General features: G+C 37.1%; 1 protein-coding gene across 1 annotated transcript; it reads right to left on the reverse strand.

Annotated features, from left to right (window-relative positions):
- Nucleotides 1-5,083: 5,083 nt before the first annotated feature.
- Nucleotides 5,084-14,415, reverse strand: LOC129280923 (regulator of G-protein signaling 20-like). Its single transcript, XM_054916911.2, has 5 exons — nucleotides 14,245-14,415; nucleotides 12,896-12,979; nucleotides 11,613-11,674; nucleotides 10,297-10,463; nucleotides 5,084-9,188 (listed from the first exon to the last, which is right to left on the reverse strand). The coding sequence occupies exons 1-5, from the start codon at nucleotides 14,370-14,372 to the stop codon at nucleotides 9,006-9,008; spliced, it is 624 nt and encodes a 207-aa protein (XP_054772886.1). The 5' UTR covers nucleotides 14,373-14,415; the 3' UTR covers nucleotides 5,084-9,005.
- Nucleotides 14,416-21,492: the final 7,077 nt, after the last annotated feature.

Consider the following 21,492-nt stretch of genomic DNA (forward strand, 5'->3'; position numbering starts at 1 on the left):
AATGCTGTCCGTCACACTGTGTTAACGCAACCAACTTCAAACCGAACGATAGTATGTCAATAGCTTTCGTTGGTCTGGGGTCAGTGTTGCTGGTGTGATTGTAATGCCGCATATTCAGTCCGCCGCACACCTTACGACTGGTCCACGAATCGATTTTGGAACAAATCGCATTCGGCTCATTTTCTGAAAACATGAATGAACAGTATCTTTTTATTTGAGGTTCAAATTAAGTGAAAAGATATTAATATAATAATTTCAGATGACTGCAAGCCTTTATTTAGGAGTGAAGGCCATATTAGTTTCAAATCGTAGCCAATCGTACGATTGCTATTACGACTATAGATATTAAATTCGCTTTTATTCTAAGAAGAATAATAGCATAGTCATGTATGAAGATAGGTGATTTAGAACAATACACAGTAAGACATTCCATGTCTCAATATTAGCATAACATTATACTACAATTTATTCCAAAATCGGGTCGCAGACCAATCGTAAGGCTTGCGGTGGTCTCTACACATACAGGATAGCGATACAGATCAAAATCATGCACCAGTCAATGAACCAGTGATTTGTACTGTTACCAACTGTTGCCATCACAAAACGAGAGTTATTTTTAATTGTTTAGAACCAGTTGCCAGACATGGCCATGGTACCCATGGTAGCGGTTGACACTTCTGTACCCAACTCTTAAAAAACACAAAGTGCTAAAATTCAGCAAATTCAGATTGAAGCTTGTATACTGCCTGCATGCAAGTTCGGGATACAGACTTACAGCATTCATGAACTTGGGTGATAAAACAGTATATTATAGGGGCTCATGCAATGTAGCATGTCGCGTGCTGTTTGTATCACCCAAAGTGCTACAAGCTGGCACCCATAGCACTTTATTTTGTAGAGTGTACAACGGTGGGGGAACAGATCGTATAGAGTCTACAACTTGCAAATTCTCTGCAGACATGAGTTACCACTTACCAACCATTTAGGACAATTTAGGTCGTGTTTATGCTTCCACTTTTCAGGCCAGAATCAACGTTTCCACACGTTATTAGTCCAAAACACGGTTGCGTCCATGCTTACTTTCATTTAAACGACGTTTCAAAACGCCGATCGTAAACTTACAAAAAGGTGCGTTTGTATACGTCGTTTGACCAGAATCAGGCTTTCTGGGGAAGTATAAACAGAACCACGATCGTAAACGTGTTTAAATGACGCCATAAAAAAACACCTGGAACATGAGTTATAATAAGGAGACATCGCCAGATGCCCCAGTAGCATAAACAAATATATGTTTTATTATTTTATTATGTATACTTTAATATTCTTTATTTTTTCTCACTATTATTCTCTCCATGGTGGAAATTATATGGCTAACACTCGGGGGAAAAAACACTTTCGAAAAAGGGCGCGCCCTATCTGACCTCGCTTTCCTGCTCAACCAAAATTACGATGCGAAGCCAGCTGGAGTTCGTGATTTCGCCTCTGAAAAGTTAAGCATAAACAACACTCCCAGAACCACGATCTGCGTTTTGAAACGACGTTTGAAAACGCTGATTCTCTCCTCGCAATGGAAGCATAAACACACCCTTAGATAGTTTCACTTAGTTTTATGACCCCCAATTTAGCCAGAAATTGGTAGTATGATATAACTGTAATTCAACTATGTGTCCAAAGTCTTAATTTCGTCTTACATATAATCATAACAATTATCTTTAACTTTATCTTTGGCATAGATAGGATGTAAGAAACTAAAATCGTGATTTTTTTTCTTCTCTGTTATAATTATGTAAAAAAAACATAACATAAAGCTCAAGAAAAGAGACAATGAGATAAACTAGTGTTCAAACTAGTGTAATGTATTTGACTAATCAATATCAACTAGACAGTTAAACCGTTAGTAATTCACCAATTTATTTCATTGTCGATAGGCCTCCGATAATGACTACATTTGATGCAAGAAGAAGTCCTATTTCTGACTAATAGCAAGAGAAATATTCACTATGAAATTTTGATTTTGAAGAGACCATAACGTACTCCGATCGACCGCCCTTCCTCTTTAATTAGAAAGAACAGAAACCACATGTCAATCCCTAGAACATAATTTTTATCAAGATTCCTCACCCACACTCATGACTAATCCGCAAGAAAGGCAATTACAAAGGCGTTCCCTAATTAACCTTTGTCAATTATTATTTGGACAGGCTGGTAAAATAATACACAGTCACACCAACTAAGCCGATTCCAAATCGATCGATGATATGCCATTGAATAACGTAATAGCTCTGAGCGGTCTGGGGTCGGTTCTTGTTGGTGTGACTGTACAATCGACAAACGAACAAAAAGGTTAATAGGAAATAAATGATAAGAAAATCAAACCGCGGCAAACCGGCAGATACGGTTCCGAGTAATACCTTGGTCACATTTGCTCTACGGCGCGGCAGCCGTACGGCGAGTCGAAAACAGTCGTTTTATTCATTTTTATTCAAACCACCTATATGTAGCTGGTAAGAAAATGTTAAAACGGGTGTTTTCGACTCGCCGTACAGCCGCCGTAGAACAAATGTGACCAAGGTATAAAGAACGATACCTGCCCAGCTAGGGATACCGTATCCGCCGGTGGAACACCGGTCACCCACGCACGCACGCAGATTCACGTGGGCGTGGCTACCTTGACCAGTTGGACAAAAGGTTAATTTTACTAATGATCAGATAACACTAATGAATTTGTAAACCATGGGCCCGTCTCATATGGCTTTAACTAACAAGTGAAACTTGATTGCGATTGGCTGCCGAGACACGTGACCACGGTAGGTACCAACATTAATAATAATAATAATAACGGTATATTTATCCAGGGTAGCCACTTCAGTTCCGAATACTGTTCTCCCAGCGGGCCCTGCTATTGCATTGCAAAGTTACAACAGGGTCCCGTCCTACAAAGAGTTATGATTGATCCAATCAACCTCATCTGTATGGAAATCCATCAATGCCATAATGTTTTCTGCATGAAATGTGCACAATGTCATTTGTAACCAAATCAAAGCACACTGAAATTTAAAAAAAATAACTAGAAGGTTTGAACAAACATGCATTTTAGATGTTGACGTTGCTGGCTTTCCATAGTTGTGGTTGATCAGATCAATCGCAACTCTTTGTAAGACGGGGCCCAGTTGTAAGTTATACTATGAAACGGATCACATCGTAAAACCAAATGTTTCACGCCTGAACAGATTGAAGAGCAAGTTTGAGAAATTCACAGGCGATATTTCACAAATCGCTTGAAAACTGTCTGACGATGATAATTAAAATGCTTGAAATAATTATTTGTGACTCGTGCTCCGACTTAGAGAGAATATTATGTTGTTTAATCCAGTTTCCAGAATCTATCAAGACGTGTCCGATATTGTTATCCCCAATTCAATATCACACTTCGATTATTTTTGTTATCAAAACTAGGGGGATATCTCAATAGCCTGATTGGAAGTAACCTACAACTTAACACGACTGGAAGATATTCTTATATGCCTTGTCACTTGCATAAGGATATTACATAGTTTTCTAACCGCGAAGCAGAACGGATTTCAGAACACAGTCAATGTACCGGAAACACCCGGGAAATGACAAAGACCAGCTTGGGAGGTCTTTTTTGGAAAATTGGTGAGCCGGAACAACAGTTTCGTCCTAAGTTTCGGAGCTGACGAAGAAATGCAGAGTCCAGGACGAAACTCTCGTTTTGAATCACCAATTATCGACAAAGACTTCTTAGTTGTACATTGTCATGAAGGGCATTTGACAATACATTTACTTTGTTCGTGGGTCAGTCTTGCGCCATGGAAGCGAAAAACTATATATATTCTGTAGGCCATAGGAACATTTCACTAGTCATGCTTAGGAAACGCTTAACTTCCGGACAGCTACGTGAACAGCAGAACTAGAATCATTTATGGAATGATTCACATTGAAAGAAATAGTAAAACTTGCAATTTACGCGCATCATGCAAACCTAATTGAATGAAGGGCCCCGTCTTACAAAGAGTTGCGATTGATCCGATCAATCAGAACTATGGACGGCCAGCGACGTCAACATCTATTATGCATATTTGATCAATTCAAAATATTTTTATAACTATGATGTATTTTCATGTATTCATTGTTTTCTTGAAATTTCACTGTGTTTCTCTTTATTTACAAAGGACATTGTGCAAATTTCCTGTAGAAAAAAATTATGACACCGATGGATTTCCATAGAGTGGATCAATCGTAACTCTTTGTAAGACGGGGCCCATGTGCTGGCTAGGGATCTCTGAAAGCTCCTTAATCTTTGACCGTATACTGTAGGCCTAATACGTAGTTCCCACAATCACGAATTGCACCACGATTGAAAACGTGGTTTTAATCGTGGAGAAATCGTAATAATCATATCAGATCGCACCAGTCGAGGCAATCGTATTGATTGTATAAAGAACCCTGAATGGTTCACAAAGTTTCGCGATCATTTACGAAAGGCCAATAGTGACGCTCGTAACCAATCGCACGGCAATGGGAACGAGGTATAAGTCGGCATTCCTAGTAGCGGTAACATCTCGTCTTTCAAACCTTCTTCATGTTCTTTGTGAACCTTCAACCAAGGCAAGAGAATCCGAACCACTCTACATTCGGTCTCAGGTAGCAGTTAAACATTGCGCTCCCGTTGTGCACATTCCGTCGGCTTCCAATTGTTCCTCAAAGTGGGGGAATACCCTGGATTAAAGCGGAGATGCGTGAGGTTTGTCGCCATGCAACAACTAAATGAGTTTAAAGATCCATTCCAGAACAAGACATTACAGCTATGATTGCAAGTCACCATGAAAACTAAAATTATGTTCAATTAAATAAATGCTATTGATGGCAATTAGTGTTTTGACTTGTTTCGATATCAAAAGAACAAGATAATACATAAAGAGCGAAACTGAAAAAATGTTGCCAAGCGGGGAACAGAAAAAAAATGAATAAATCAATTCGAATAAAAATACTGCAGTAAAAAGCACTAATAAGCAACACATGGACTAACTACAAAAGGACATTCACATAAAAAAACACGACATCGTGACAAGTATTTTGTTCAAATCTGGCTGCAAGGCTCTGTCACTACTTACACACCAAGAATCACAACCAACAACAAAACTGGAATATTCAAAATATGTCATAAATGTGAACACATAATCAGCTTGCGACCCCTTTCACACGTTCTACCGCTTGAAACATTGGCAGAAAATGTTTATTGGTAAATTTGGTCCCTTTCTGTGGAGGCAGCTAGAATCACGCAAGCCTTACTGTCCGACATTTGTTTTCTTATTCAACACATACCTATAATTCTATCAAATACTATATACACGTGTGTAATTCTCTATTAAAATTTCGTCAATATAGTAGACTCGTCGTTAGCCGTTGAACCTCGTTTTTCGTCTTGTCTGTGTAGAGAACTATATCTACCAAAAAGCCCAAGAAACACGTAACTGCAAGACAAGCACTGGAGAGGAGTCTACCTCCTGGCACACAGCAACAGTTAGTCAAACAATAGGACCAAAAGTCCTACATTTCCCTTGGACATTTAATTCGTAGTGTTCGTGACCAGAAATTGTGCAGTGAAGCCAATGGATTCAGAGGGCATTCCAGTATAAAGATACTTAACATTCAAAACAGTATGTTATCAGCATTACCTTAACAGTATCTGAACTACTTCATGGCGTATCCCATTGTCTTGAAAATCAACTTACAACAAATTCAAAATACATTTCAAAAGCATCATTTTACGTCCACAAAGATTTTGTTACTAAAGCATCAATGATTCTTACACCTATAGTGCTTAACATCAAATATTTTGCTTCTTTCACCCAAACCCATAAGTGACAATATGCTTCGGCGTCGGGAATAATGTAGAGGTCCATCGACGGAGAATTTACGCCCTGGGACTGTTTCACAAGGATTGAAGTGTAACTGAAAGTCGGGCTGTCGACAGACGCGCACATGATATTAAACGCGCAATCTCATTGATTTATAAAGCAGAAGCGTGCTTCCTCTGAACAGGCGTTTGACCAATACGGTAAGGCCTTATATACCGCAAGCAATTGGGAACTTAAGTGCGGTTCATAAGGGATTCCAGGTTACATTTGAATCTTTGTGAAACATTTCCTGGTTTTACGCATAGAACGAGATCCCCCTGTGCTCTACAGAACGCTGAGAAAAAGATTAATCCAACCGAATAGGCCTACTCCTAGGTATGTAAGAGAATGATCCCACAAACATGTTCTTTGTTCCACCACATTAGTTCTGTGAACAAGGGCCAAATAAAATAACACAAAGCTTTGCGATTGATCGTACGGCCCGTCGTACGATTGATTTTCCCAACTGACTGCACATTGTGGTTGATGCGATCAATCGGGAAAACATAATAATATTGTACCATAAATTGCTATGCTCTGTGCGTCAGGGCCCCGAACGTGGCGATGTAACGCAGGTGCGTTATTATCGGCCACGCTCCCCATTGGTTTTTCATTATTCTTACCGGTGTCAAGATGGCTCTTGTCGTAAAGTCCAAATAATTAGCAATAACAATAAATATAGCAATAAAGCATTGCTTGTGACTTCGATTCAAATCACTTCAAATCAGTTTTACCAATTTTGTTTAAACATTGCCTGATTTTTTTTTTGTATTATACTTTACCTGCTCGCCCTTAACGTATCTAGACATTGGCACTGAACTTGATACAACTGTTTCCCAACGCTTCGAAACTTAAAAATCGTAATGGCTTTGTAATAAAAGCAATGGTAGAAAATACAGTTGCAAGGCTCTCGAGACGACTTGCATATTCTGTCGGAAACCTCTGGGACATATTATTTTCAATACAAATAGGCACATAAACCATCTCACCAGATCACCTATAGTTACTGTCAGCGTGACTGTGAGCAGCATAGAGGATCTTTCAATTTAAAATGGAGAGAAATACACTGGTCCCCTCCCCGCTTTAAAATTAAACTTGTACAAATACGTCAAATTGACAATCTTATTATGGTTATTTTTTTTCACTTTTAATACCATACTGTGGCCTTAAAATCTTAAGTATTGCCTAAACACTTTTTGTAACACTATTTGTAACGCGAATACTCTTCATGGATTAGGCCTGTCATGATGTCCCCTTGAGGTCTGATTCTTTACTGTTTGAAACATCACTTTCACTACGTTGTTATAGGTCTGTATGACCCAAAGGTTGGCGGGGGTATATCTTGGTTCCTGAGCCATTCTGCAATACACATACACGAAGCGTGCGTATATCACCCGCCGTTGTCAAAATTCTGCAAAAGTTGGCAAACAGCTTCCCTGATGGGTCCAGTGTTGCAGCAGAGCTATCATCACGAAATCGTCAACATCAGATTCCCAGCTGATATCACACTTGGTCAAAACAATCAATCAAATAACGGTCATCTAGATTTACAACTCTGGATGACTGAACAAATCAATAAAAATAAACTGACACATCGACGGTGAGGAATCACTGGAGTTGTCGCTAGCCATATTCTTCTCTGTGTTTCCAAAACGAGGCTCGGTCATGTCATTGGTGCGAACGGGTATATTTCGCTGGAACGTTTGTGGAAGGTATTGGTGGTCCTCAAAGGCAGCTAAAGCGAAGTATCCACGAGGTTTGAGTCAGAAAAAAGTCGAGGAAAAAAAATTGTCACAAAAAATATGGAAATAACATTTGCATTCTAGAAGAAAGCCAAAATGTACACGTGATATTACTTTGTAAATTTCCCTGGAAGAAATGAGCTTTTGATACGCTGTTCTTTCGACAGTTGTATGATCAGTTTTGTTATGAGTTGTTAAAGTCCTCAAGGTCCATTATGCCTGTCTTTTGTTTGGTTACAAACGAGATATCAACAAAAGGACACTTGAAAACCCGGATGCACAAAACGGATGGAATAGAATCGATTATATATATCCTTAGCGAGACTGAGGAAAAGAAACAATTAGTCGATTCCATATCATGCCCACCGCCACACATCCGGCGAAGCCTCCGCGTAGGCAATCCGTGCGTCAATTGACAACAAAATGGTACAGTACACGACACCGTTTCTTTTCGCGAGCTCAAGTTATTGGTTATAAAAAAGCGTAGGCCTGTTCGATTTTTCTCCTAATGAATGATTGACAAAATTCACAGCTTCGTGTTCGCTGTAGTATTTTTCTCAAAATCTCTACGGTGTTTGTGCTTTAAAAACAGATTTCTTTTTTGACACACACAATGATTGTTGAAAAATGTCTCCACACTATTCAGACGCTTTTAAGGAACACGTTACACAGATTGCTGTTCATCTGACGAGCACGCGGTGTCATGGACCCAAACGTGGTGAATCAAGACGACATAAACAGCCGATGGACGCGACAGGTTGAAACACTACATCATAGTTTTGTGCAGATGAACGTGCGTAACACTCCCTCTCATGAGAAACAAAAAGCGCGCTAATTCTCTAAACACCCCATGTGCTGTGAAGTTAAATCCACTACTCCGCCACGATCTAAACACAGCGATTGCTGAAACGGCAACGTTCATCCTTTATCCAACGTGAGACTTTCGCGCCATTTTTGAAGGCCAGATACGACACATGGGAGAGTCCTGTAAGATCCGGCTCATCGCGTTTCAGCACTACCCGATGCCTACCAGAGGTGTGTACCATTCTGTCTACAGAAGGTAACGTCACAACCTCACATCACACTAATAAGAAATAAAGACCAGTTCCGTTTAAAAAAAGAAACACATGTCTACACAAAAATACAGTATAATGTTGTGACGACGGCATGATACGAATGAAGTCTTACACGTTGATGATGTTCTCTCAAAAGTATGCCGAGTTATACAACGAACAGATGAAATAAACCTAATTAATAAAACAAGTCATCAATGGTGTATGCCACATTCACATGTGAGACGAGATGTATGAGGTCGTTACCATAACGATGAACTAGTCTCTAGTCAAGGCTCCCTGCGACTTGCTGTCTCCATGAGGTTGCGAAACATTTTGGAATTTAAAAATCGCGGGAAGGAGTCCCGTAGCATGAGAATGTAGATCTGTTTCTGAGCCTCGTCGAACGCGTGAATGGTTGGATCTACCATATTATTATTCACTATCTCGCGTGTGCTTGAATCGAGGCTAACCTGTAAAAGAGAGGGATGGATGAAAATTAGGAATTGTATATCGAGTCAGTCAGAAAAGATTTTACACCTCGAAAATTGCCAATTCTGTAGAGAGAAAATAAATTATGAATACAAACCATTTATATATTTAAAACACTATCTTCTCAAAATGTTATATTATGTTTATTGTTTACGACTGAACGATCAGGAGTTATTCTCTGCTTATGTAAAATTTGACTTGTGTCCGAACAAGGCATGGCGTCAATGAAGATGAGGAATAAATACAATCCAAGACGAGTAGCCGTATGAGTTTCCAGAAAAGTACTTTGAAACTCAGGCAGGATGTTCAGTAATACATTATTACCTTATATCCCAGTTTCATGAACTAGGTCCATATATTTTCTAAGTTATGATATATATGATCTATAACATCAACTTAACCTTGGTTAAGATTTCAATGTTGACGACGCTGCCATCGGAAAAGCGGCGCCCATACACACTAAAATGTTGGGCAACATACTGTGCACTGGTTTGGGTAATGTATGTTGGTAAAAAATATATATATTCAGGGCAATTATTATCCCATTGAAAAAAAAAAAATTATTACCGAATTATTACTTTTTATTACCAAATTTGGACAGATTTTGACCAATAGTTGTGTGGGCAGTATGTTGCCAAGTGGTGGATAAAAATTGTGCCTTTTTGCCTAACCTTTTAAGTGTAGTCTCGCTCTGCTTTGCAGGCGAGACATAATATATTTATAAGAAGCGATCAAAGTATAGAAATCCTGGCGTGTAGCGATATCACCATTTTAGTGCATAATCGTGAACTAAATACTTTCTGCGTTACTATAGATGTAAATTCAACCAATGTGATTTCAAGATCAGTGTTGACATTTCGGTGTTCGGTGTGAGGTCAAGTCTTACACGAGTATAACACCAAACATAAAATGAAGATGGTCCTGAAAAGTCACCCACTGGGTGTTGAGTTGTCAATATTGTGATGTGGAATGTTTGTGAACACTCATAATAGGTTTTGGAGCTAGGACACGCAATCCAAATTGTGCTTCTAACATTAACACCAACACTGGGTTTGAAATAACCTAATGACAGGATAAGGGTTTAAATACCTCCTTTGGTGAAAGAATGGATATATAATCCTCGTAAATGAGCCTTGCTTTCTCCTCCACCGAGGCTGTATTTGTCTCCTTGTGAAGCTCCTCACAGGCAAGCCAAAATAACAAGTTCTCTTCACTGTATTCCGAGCGGAGGAATTCCCGGAATTTCCTTCTCCCCTCTATAAAAAAAAAGAGAAAAGTAAAATAACAATATAAGGTTAATATTATTTCCCGTGATAATATTATTGAAAAAGGCTGGCTGTCATTTATTAAGAATACGTAGTTCATTCAACTCACAATTTTTTAATGACCCCCAGAGCATTTTGACAGAAGGTCACGTGACTCCATTAAAGCATTTAAATATGAATATTATCATTAATTATGTACCACAACCCCATGTCTCTCTTTGTACATCCATATTGAAACCAAATCCGGAGCAGGTTTTGCTATGTAACATAAAATTGCCATATTATTGTTACATCATTGGTCGGTCAATTTCTACTCAATAATACGCACACAATATTGACTACTTGGCAATATATGTATTCACTTTGTAGATAAAAATATCTTTATACAGGATAACATGTTATTTAACTGTTTACAGCATGGTCCTGTCAACATAAATATCAACAATATGTAAAAGACACTTAGAGGCTATAAATAAAGCTGCAATATTTTAATCCATGAAAGCAGAAAAATCAGTAACATAAACAAGTATAAAAGACTTGAATGAGTTCACTGAATGTATACGTAGAAAATTAGTCAATGAGAATCGCAGAACGTCAACTATTAGATGATTAAGTTTATTGATTATAAACGATCTTTGACCTCGATCATGTGACCCGACACTCATTTACGTTGATCGGTAATACTTGATTAACCTTATGTCCATTTTTCATGAACCAGATCCATATACCTTCTAAGTTATGACATTTCAAAAACTTACTTAATCTTGGTTAAGATTTCAATGTTGAAACCCAAAACATGGTCAAAATTCGCCCTAAATGACCTTCAACCTTGGTCATGTGACCTGAAACTCATACCAGACGATCAGTCATACTGGATCACCCGAATGTAAAAGTTTCAAGAACTAGGCCATATACTTTCTAAGTTATGATAACATTTTCAGAAACTTAACTTTAGTTAAGATTTCATCAATGTTGACGATCCCGTCCCCGCCGTCTGAAAATCGGCGCCTATAGTCTCGCTCTTTCACACAGGCGAAACAACAACAATAATGGATCAGAATGTAAGTAGTATCAATACTAGATAATAGAAAACTTCTTAATAAGATTATAAACAAAACTTTTTATAATTTGAAAACTTACTTCCGCTACTCATAAGAGTGTCAAACGATTGATGCCATAGTCTTATCTCATCTAGGGTCGGCCTATAACAACAAATAATAATAAAGAATGGTTAACATGAGCTTACAAAGTTACAAAGCGGTCATCATGGTCATCATGGTCACCATTTATACGAGCCTGGTTAAAAGCCTCGATAAGTGGTCTTAAGAAATTATCACCTTTTGAAAAGTTGAATAAGTCGGTTTCCTTCTTTGCTTGTTAAACAACCTTGGAAGATATATTTAACTTTTTAACAAGTTTCATTCCAAAGAACTTTGCGGGTCTTTTTTTATATACTTTTTTAAAATCATGCATTAATTAATCATTTGAGTAATGAAGATATGAATTTGAGTGTCTTGTTCGCATCGATATCATGGGTGCCAGTTCCCCCCCCCCCCCGGGGAGGTTTATGATATCCTCCAATTATCAGGGGGGTTGGAACGGGTAAAACACACCCGTTGTACTGGTTCGTCTATTCGTTTGTAAAGAGGCATTATTTCAGCACTTAGCACTTGATGAACAGGCGCGGATCCGGGGGTGGGCACAGGGGGCACGTGCCCCCCCCCCCCTTTTGAGATAAATTGAAGACTTTTTTTTTTTGCTTGTAAAATTTTTTTCGGGTACGAAATATCCTTAATTAATATTTTCGGGTAAGAAATATCGTTAATTTGTGGTTAAAAACCTTTTTTTTTTTTTTTGGGGGGGGGTACTTGTCAAAATTTGCCCCCCCCCCTTTGGAAAATCCTGGATCCGCCCCTGATGAAGATTATAGAAGTATAAGGTTCCATTGTTTTATTTCTGTAAGAAGAAAAATACTCCATTTTTGGTCTTACATCATCATCATCCCTAGCCATCGATTCCTGAAATATCAATTATTACAGCTCGGTTTCCCCTTTGTTTGAAACCAAGGACGTTTCAAATTCAACAAATTACTGCGGCATTCCAACTTATCTGAAGAGTATCATAAAGCTAAAATGAAGCCCATGTAATTTTCACAAACGTTTCGTTCACAGCGTTGCTTCATGTTAATTTTCTTATCCCGAGCAAAAATAAAAAAATAAAAATGATATAGTTTATGCATTCTTAAATGAAAGTTAGACTTTAATGGAGTCTAGAGTATGAAAGAACAGTAAAAGCAAAATGGGATAATTCAAGTCGACACTTTGACATTATCCCGAATGTAGCAATGACACATGTGGTAATTCAAAAAAGGTAATTTGTTGGGAATTTAATCGGAAGTAAAAAAAAAAATGGATGAAACTAACATCTCGTTTGAATCCCCGTTAACAATGTCGAGCGGTGTATCCTTCTTCCCGTTAGAGTCACTCGTAGTGTTCCGCATCGTTAGGCTGGATAGAGAAAGAAAATAAGAAAAGTCATTTCTTGAAATGTCTTCTGTTTCTGTTAAAGGAGAATGAAACTCTTGGAGCAAGTTAGCTTTTATGAAAGCAGAAAAATCAAAGAATAAGATCAACAAAAGTTTGAGTAAAATAGGACTAGCAATAGAAGAGTTATGAGCATTTGAATGTCGAGATCACTAATGCTATGGAGATCCTCCCATTGGCAATGCGACCAAGATCTATGATATCACAGATGAAAAACTCTCCCCTATTGGACACTGAAAATATACCCCAAAACATCTCCTTTTGCTCATTCTAATCATATGACAAACGATTCATCAATGATATAATGTTGTGAAACCTCTGTACTTGTCCTCTCATAAAGAGAACACCTCACCTTGTGATAGACTCTATAAAAGTGAGAATATAAGTGAAATAAGTACTAAAGTAATGAGGGAGTTGTACGTTTGTGACATCACAGATCTTGGTCGCATTGCCAATGGGGGGATCTACATGGCATTAGTGATCTCAATATTCAAATGTTCATAACTTTCTTATTATTCATTCAATCTTCTTCAAACTTTCAACAATATGTTTCTTTGATTTTTCTCTTTGATATGGATTCAGCTGGTTTCAAGGGTTTCATTCTCCTTTAAGGTAACTCCCTATAGAACCCAGCAAAGCAGCTTTCTGCTGCACCAACGCAGAGCTGCTATACATATATACACAATTACAAATGAAACTTTCTTACGTCTAGGCTAATCAGTCATAATGGCTGACCGAAATTACTCTTGGGCCTTTTTAGTTAAAAACAAAAAAAAATCTGCTCAGTTTACAAGGAAGATCATGCTAAGCGGAAAATATTTTCGTGGATATGTAGGCAAACGTACGCAACACTCTAAATGATATATACTTTAAAAATGCTGTTAAATTTTGAAGCACATTTTTCAAGCCTGTCACTCTAACAAGTATTGTTTAAAGTTTTAAAACAGTTGCGTAGACTTCAATAACAACTAAACTAGGTGGTTAAAAAATGTGAACTTGTTGAACCGATGAACAATTGTTGTTAGAGTGATGTGGACCCCTCGGCAGAACAGTTGTGCTGTAATGGCTCAGCTGAGTAGGGCGATCCATCCAATCTTATTTTATCATGTATTATATTATGTTGTAGTTTTACATGTATTGTTTTTCTATTGGTAAATCAAATCAAATCAATTGTGCTTACAAAATGAGTTTAAAATGTTTAACAGCGATTTGGGGTTTGGCGACCTTACCACGAGCAGCTACAGCAGCAGCACCAGCAGAAACAGCAGGCTTTGGATCCTTTGGTACGGTCATTCTGTGATTGAGATCCCGGTGATGGTTGAGGGCTCCGCTCCCGCCCTCGCTCCCGCTCTCTCATCTCCACGACCAGCAACTTATACCTGCGAGCTGACGGAACCAGCCAGAATTAAAATATATATATATATATGAGACATTATAAATGGTCTACACCTTTGGAACTCTTTAATTTGAATATTTTGTAAAAAGAAATAGATGAAGAGAGCAATGGTAGGCGTAGCTTAAATCAAGGTTCCCCACAGCTATCTGCCCTTTGGAAAAATTGCTGATGCCGAAAAAATGTATATATATATATATATATATATATATATATATATATATGTATGTATATATATATATATATATATATAAGAGGCAAAGAGGTAAAGCATTGTTATAGTTCCAACAAAGTTTATTTCTTAAGTCCAAATTTTCGACGTAAACCCACTTCTTCTTCAGGGATACAATAAAAATCACAGTGACAAGAACTTTCCTTTCATATATATATATATACATATATATATATAATTTAAAAAGAAATAAAAACTTTTCTATTTTCTTTTTATTTGTCTTCTTTACCCAGGGTAGCCTGTTCAGTGGTTTAGACACTGTTGTCAACCAGGGCCCTGCACAATACATATATACATAAAACAATCAAAAGAACACATTTTATATAACACATTAAAAGTCCGTAATGAAAAGTATTTTACGAATTTTCGCCCATTTGAGATGATTTGTATTGATTTACTGTGAATACAGAACGAAAACGTAATGCCCCGAGCTGTCTTTCTGGAAATGTGATGGAAAACGGGCATACTTACTCACTCGAGTCTCACGAAATATTTATAACACCACATGCAATTGGAGATATTTTTTTAACTAAATATACATCCTACCCAAAAAGGGATGACAAGAATTATTTTCCGAACTTCATTAAAGGACAAGTCCACCCCAACAAAAAGTTGATTTGAATAAAGAGAGAAAAATCCAACAAGCACAACACTGAAAATTTCATCAAAATTGGATGTGAAATAAGAAAGTTATGACATTTTCAATTTTCATGAAACAGTTATATGCACATCCTGGTCGGTATGCAAATGAGGGAAATGATGACGTCACCCTCTCACTATTTGTTTTGCATTTTATTATTTGAAATATTCTAATTTTCTCCCTGAAGATGTGATAATACCATTGTTTTTAACTTTAAGTGGTTCGGTCCTTCTTGTCAAATCTGTAAAATCAAAATATTGTATAATTCAAACAATAGAAAACAAAAGAAATAGTGAGTGAGGGACATCATCAACTCTCTCGATTGCATATCATTGACTTGTGCATATAACTGTTTTGTGAAAAATAAGCGAAACTTTTAAATGTCATAACTTTCTTATTTTACATCCGATTTGATGAAATTTTCAGAACTATTTTTTTCTCTGTTCGTTCATCAAATCAACATTTTTCTCCGGTGGACTTGATCTTTAGATAACACACACACACAACTACCACGCAGGGTAAAAGAGCCGTGAGTCGAGTAAATGCCTTGCTCACGGGCAATGGTGCCGTGGACGGGGGTCGAAACCCGGACTTCAATGTCTAAACATGCGCCTTAGACCACTCATCCACGGTACCTCGACACGACACACCCACCCACACACCCATCAACATCTCCACTTATGTATGATATATACATACACACACATACATCTTATTGGTACTCTTTTATTCTTTTACTTCAAGAACTGTCATGCGCTTTGTTGAGTTTGTGCCAGAGCACACGCCTTTATTTGTGAGATTATTGGGGTTGAATTGAATTGAATAAGTTTATTGTCCATTAAGGAAATAAAGTGAAAATGTGTTGAGACAAAAACCTCAGAAGGGGGAATACAAGACGAAAGACATGAAAGTGGGGCAAGATGACGGAAAGTTCATCCCTGCCATGGCGACACGATCTCGTGTTACAGCAGTCGGTGTGTACTTAAGCTAAGGTTCACCTCGCAAAGATCTCTAACGCGCACATCTTCACTGCCATGGGTGTACTGTCGACAGATCTGCCTTCCCGTCTCTCTCTCTCCATCTCTCCCTTCCTTCCTACTCTCTCTCCCTATCTTCATCTTCCTCTTTTTCTCTTCCCAACAGCTAGCATCATTCTGCAATGTACTAAACTCGATGGTGTGTGGCGGCGAAATGCCATACTCTGAAGACGCGCGTGTGTATATACTTCCATACAGCATTTGTCATATAAGGGACCCGTGCGTGTGTCAGTGGGGTATGTGTGTCTGCGAGTGGGAGAGAATGCATGCAGGCGCCATAAACGGTGGTAGCTGATTGCAAACAGTGTCACTTTTTTGTGTACAGAAAGCGCATCAATGCAAATCTCACCACATTTTGATCAACAAAAAAACCATCGGAGGCGGCATGAAATATCAGATCAAACAATGCTTCATGAAAAGTGAAGAAAAAGAAGATCTGATTAATTCATTGATATTAATGGTATATCAAATAAATAAAACTTCAGTGAGCAGGAGGACAATAGGAATGCCTTCCAATTCTGGTAATAATAATTCAATGAGATGCTTTATCACTTTTGTTGGAATTTTAGACGCAATTTCGGATGATGGTCATTTACCTTGCTAAATTTATATCAGACTCAGAGACAGAGAGGTTTTATATTAATTACTGCGTTACGTTGTTTGGTTTCAATCTCTTTGAATTACACGACAGAGGATGATAAAACAATTTACAATCATTTTCAGTTTGCCCCGATAACTTTCGAATTTTCCACTCTCTTTCTTCGCTCAGATAAGATTGTTTCTGTATACATGTACCTCTTTTTTTTTCTTCTTCTTCTCCTTCTTCTTCCTCCTCTCTCTCCTCTTTTCTCTTACAGAAGTTTGCATGAATCTGACTGAGGAGCTGCAAACAGAACTTGATTTGTTTTGTCCTATTAAAATTCAACTTATTACCTTTCTTTTCATGATTCAATATACAAGATGAGTATTTCTTAAATACGGCAGGTTTATTTACTTTCGATAGTTAATTGTTGATATGAATACGAGCGTTATCAATTAGATCATAATAATTGGATTTGTCACTTATGTGGGGTCGTGTTTCAGATTTATTTTTTTGAAAATATACACAACAAAAAAGTAAGTCCCCCTATATCAATTTTGAACGGGATAATTTTGAAATGTATTTCGTAGGTAATTTTCTACAGTCATTAAGCAACTCCTGGTGAAAATGAGATTGATCGGTTAAGTCATGCATGAGTAATCAAAGATTGAAATAAAAATGATCACTTTTGGTAAGTCACAGGAGTCTTTTTTTCAGATTGTTTAAATACAAAGTTGGGCAAAGGTTTTCATTGAATTTTACTATCCATCATTTAGCCACTCCACACACAATTTGAAAAAATTGAAAAGGTTGGTGGCTCCCCCAATTACTCGGTCTATCCCCATTTTAAAATTCTGGATCCACCACGGATTTGTCCATAAATTCAACTGATCCTGGAAATTGTCAGGAAAAGAATACATTTATGCACTATAAAGAGTATTATTTCCCAAGTTTTCGAATGTGCTCGCTCAACCATAAAAATTTAAAAAGTTCAGAAGGTGTATGGTGAAAAAAAAATGAAGGATGATAAAAACAACATTTGAAACCTAAGTTGCCCCCATTATTCACTTTATTACCCCTCAAAATTAGTAGACCTGTGATATTAAAAATGCCCCTTTTCCCCACTTTGATGCGGACTCTCTCAACCATAAATAAACAAATCTATTTCATTTTTTCACAAAATTCTACCCATATGTCGATTAACATTAATGCCAGATGACATTGCTAAAGAGAGCCTTGAAAAAAAGTTCCACCATATTGAATAAGTGGTTACTTTTTATTTAATTAAATTTATTTATTTTATTTCCAGGTAAAAGACAACAATAGTATGTACAAGAGGAAGACATTACCATCGACTAGTGCCTGAGGATGACTAAAAGAAAAACTAGCTTCAGTTATGAATCTCTCCTCACTAGTCGGGGTTAAAAAATATATATACAAACATTATATACCCATAGTGTACACATTGTCTATGAGAGAGGAAGTCAAAATTTTAACAAAAGTGATACGAGGGTTTGTTTCATGAACGGTTTTTGTTACTTTTGCCAACAGTTTTTTAAATGAAACTTCGCATATGGCTTCAGTGTAACACTATCCAAAAGGTGCGCACACCAAAATAATCATTCGATACGGCACAGAGTAGGGCCAAGGCCTTGAACTTTCTTCTCATTTGCATAATTTTTGAATATTGTGTGCTCACTGAAGCATTAGACATCGGGATTTTCATAAAAATCAAATCAGATGAACTATGCCCGGAGGTTTGTGTCAGACATCCATAGTTAGCAATTGCAATTTTCCCAATGACGTAACAAAGAGCTAATCACATTCCACATGTTCATTTAAGCGTGAATATTTAATCAAACGCATTTGAATCATTGAAGCATGATAATTGGTCGCGGACATAACGAAAAAAAGTTGAGAAAAGATAATTTCAGTTACCAAAATTAAACAATATTGCCTAAGATATTTGAAAATATTAGTATTTTTGTTTTCATTAAATATTCATTGAACCGTGGAACGATGAGTATTGTTGAAGATACTCTTCCAAAAATAACTGTCATCAAATGATCATTTTTTTTTTTTTTTTTTTTAATGATCAATTTTATCTATAGAAATGTGTAAAAAAATCAAATTATAGCAAATTTTGACTCGTGTTTATTCAACCGTGAAATTTAGCAAAAAAAAAGTTGTATTTTCCTTTAGAAAGTACTTTTACCATGTTTACAAGTCTTCTGACTATTTTTCATGATGAGAATGTGGAATTCGTTCCAATAAAGTGGAATCAAAGTCATGATATTTGGCTTTTAACTTTTGAAAAGTGACAATGTTGCCTTCTAGCGGTGCTCACTGAAGCATGACATAAAACACGTCCATAACATTTACTCAGAGGGTAGCTTATAAAATTACTTACACGCTCATGTAATAATATATTAAAAATTACCATTATAATTATGGATTTTTGTTTAAGGGGGCTTACTTTTTTTTGCTGTGTATCGATGCATCTAGTTTTATTGACAGTCAGGGACAACTATTTGCTTTTAACCAGTCGGAAACATTTTAGCGTTCATTGTTCAGGATGTGGATGGTATTATCAAAATCTTTAGAAGAAAAAAAGAGGATAATTATTATCATCACCCTTTGTATTAATGAACTTCCATTTCAGTTTTTGCTTGGAATCGCAAAGCTACTTATGTTTGTTTTTCTTTATATATATATATATAGTAGTATATATTGCATATAATGTGCTTGATATATATATATATATATATATATATATATATATATATATATATATATATATATATATATAATCTTACATGATTTAGATGAAGCCCATACGAGTTTTCCATTCGCTCTCTGATTGTGTTGAAGCGAATATTTTCTGGACTTTTGTTTGCCTTTAACATTGCATAATGAGATCTTTAACAAGGACTGACTTAATTAAGCAACCGATTACGTAATATTGACGCTGTTACCAAAAGGCGCCACACGAAGTTATAAATCAGTTCAGGCCAAAAGCGGTAAATCATTGATACTTGAACAAAATAATTGCCTTAATTTCATATCGCATATAATGTGCTTGAGCATATTAAGACAAGTGAAATGAAACCCAAGACATACAATTGAAATAAGGAGTGGAGAATAGGAGGGAAAAAATCCTGATCAGCACGGGTCAAGGAAATATTTTGCAAAGAAAAAAAAACACCTAAGAATATCCTTCATCATACTTTAATAATTATAATGATTTTAATTCATTATAATGAAGATAAAAATCAGGTTTATCAAAATTATCAATTCAGGCCAATAGCGGTGAATCATTGAGGCTGTTCTCACTTCGTTCCTAAAACTAGTTTACTGGGAACCGGTTCAGAAAGCCAGTTTGGAAGATCGCTTTGCTAGCGTTCTCACTTGATCACACGAAAGTGGTTTTCAAAATCACTTCACGTATAGCGCTCTTGTTGCTATGGAAACGCTCTCAGTGGGGAGACACGTTTCGCGCGAAATTCGAAACCGCAGCATAGGCATTCTACACCTGTCGTGTGGAGTAGCGCGCTCAAAATGTGCGAAGATCGCTTCCCGAAGAACGGTTGTGTCCTCACTTACGCTAAAACCACTTTTCCGATGCGAAGCGATCTTGAAAACTACATCGCGAGGTGGTCTTCCAAACTGGTTTGGAAGAGCGCTTCCAAGAGCGCTTCGACCGTTCTCACTTAGCGTTAAACTAGTTTCCACTAAACTAGTTTCCACTAAACTAGTTTAAGGAACTGAGTGAGAACAGCCTCAAAGATACTTTGACAAAATTAATTTCTTTCATATCGTATAAATTGTATATGAACATTGAACATGACGTAAAGCACAAGTGAAATGAAATCGAAGAAATAACATTGAAATGAATGAGTGCGGGGATAGAAGGATAAAAATACCTGATCAGCACGGATCAAGAAAAAAAAACATTATTTATGCAAAGAAACGAGTGGAGCGCCTTTGGCAGTCTCGCCTAAATTACGCGAATTATAGCAGCAGCGGTGACTTTGAAAACGACCATAGAATAATTATTCACAAAAAACACTAATCATATAATAATACGTTCATTGACACTAAATGATATTTGACCTTGATCATGTCACGTACGACTTGTGCAAGATGACCAGTGATACTTGATTACCCCATTGTCCACGTTTCATGAACTATATCCATGAACTTTCAGTTATGATGGCAATTACCCCTAACATGGCCAGTTTATTGAGCTTAAATGACATTTGACATTGGTCATGTGACCTGAAACTCGAAAGGGGTGTTAAGTGATACTTGTTTACTCTTATGTCCAAGTTTCATAAACTAGATCTATAAACTTTTAAAGTTATGATGACAAGTCCACAGATACCCCCAACATTATCAAAGTTTGTCGACCCTAAATGACATTTGACCTTAGCCATGTGACCTGGAAACTCGCATAGGATGTTCAGGGATACTTAATTGTTCTTATGTCTAAATTTCATGAAGTAGATCCATAAAATTTAAAAATTATGATGACAATTCCACAAATACACCCAACATGGTCAACGTTCATTGACCCCAAGTGACCTTTGACCTTA

This window comes from Lytechinus pictus, chromosome 17 (genome assembly GCF_037042905.1).
Source record: "Lytechinus pictus isolate F3 Inbred chromosome 17, Lp3.0, whole genome shotgun sequence".
NCBI classification, from domain to species: domain Eukaryota; kingdom Metazoa; phylum Echinodermata; class Echinoidea; order Temnopleuroida; family Toxopneustidae; genus Lytechinus; species Lytechinus pictus.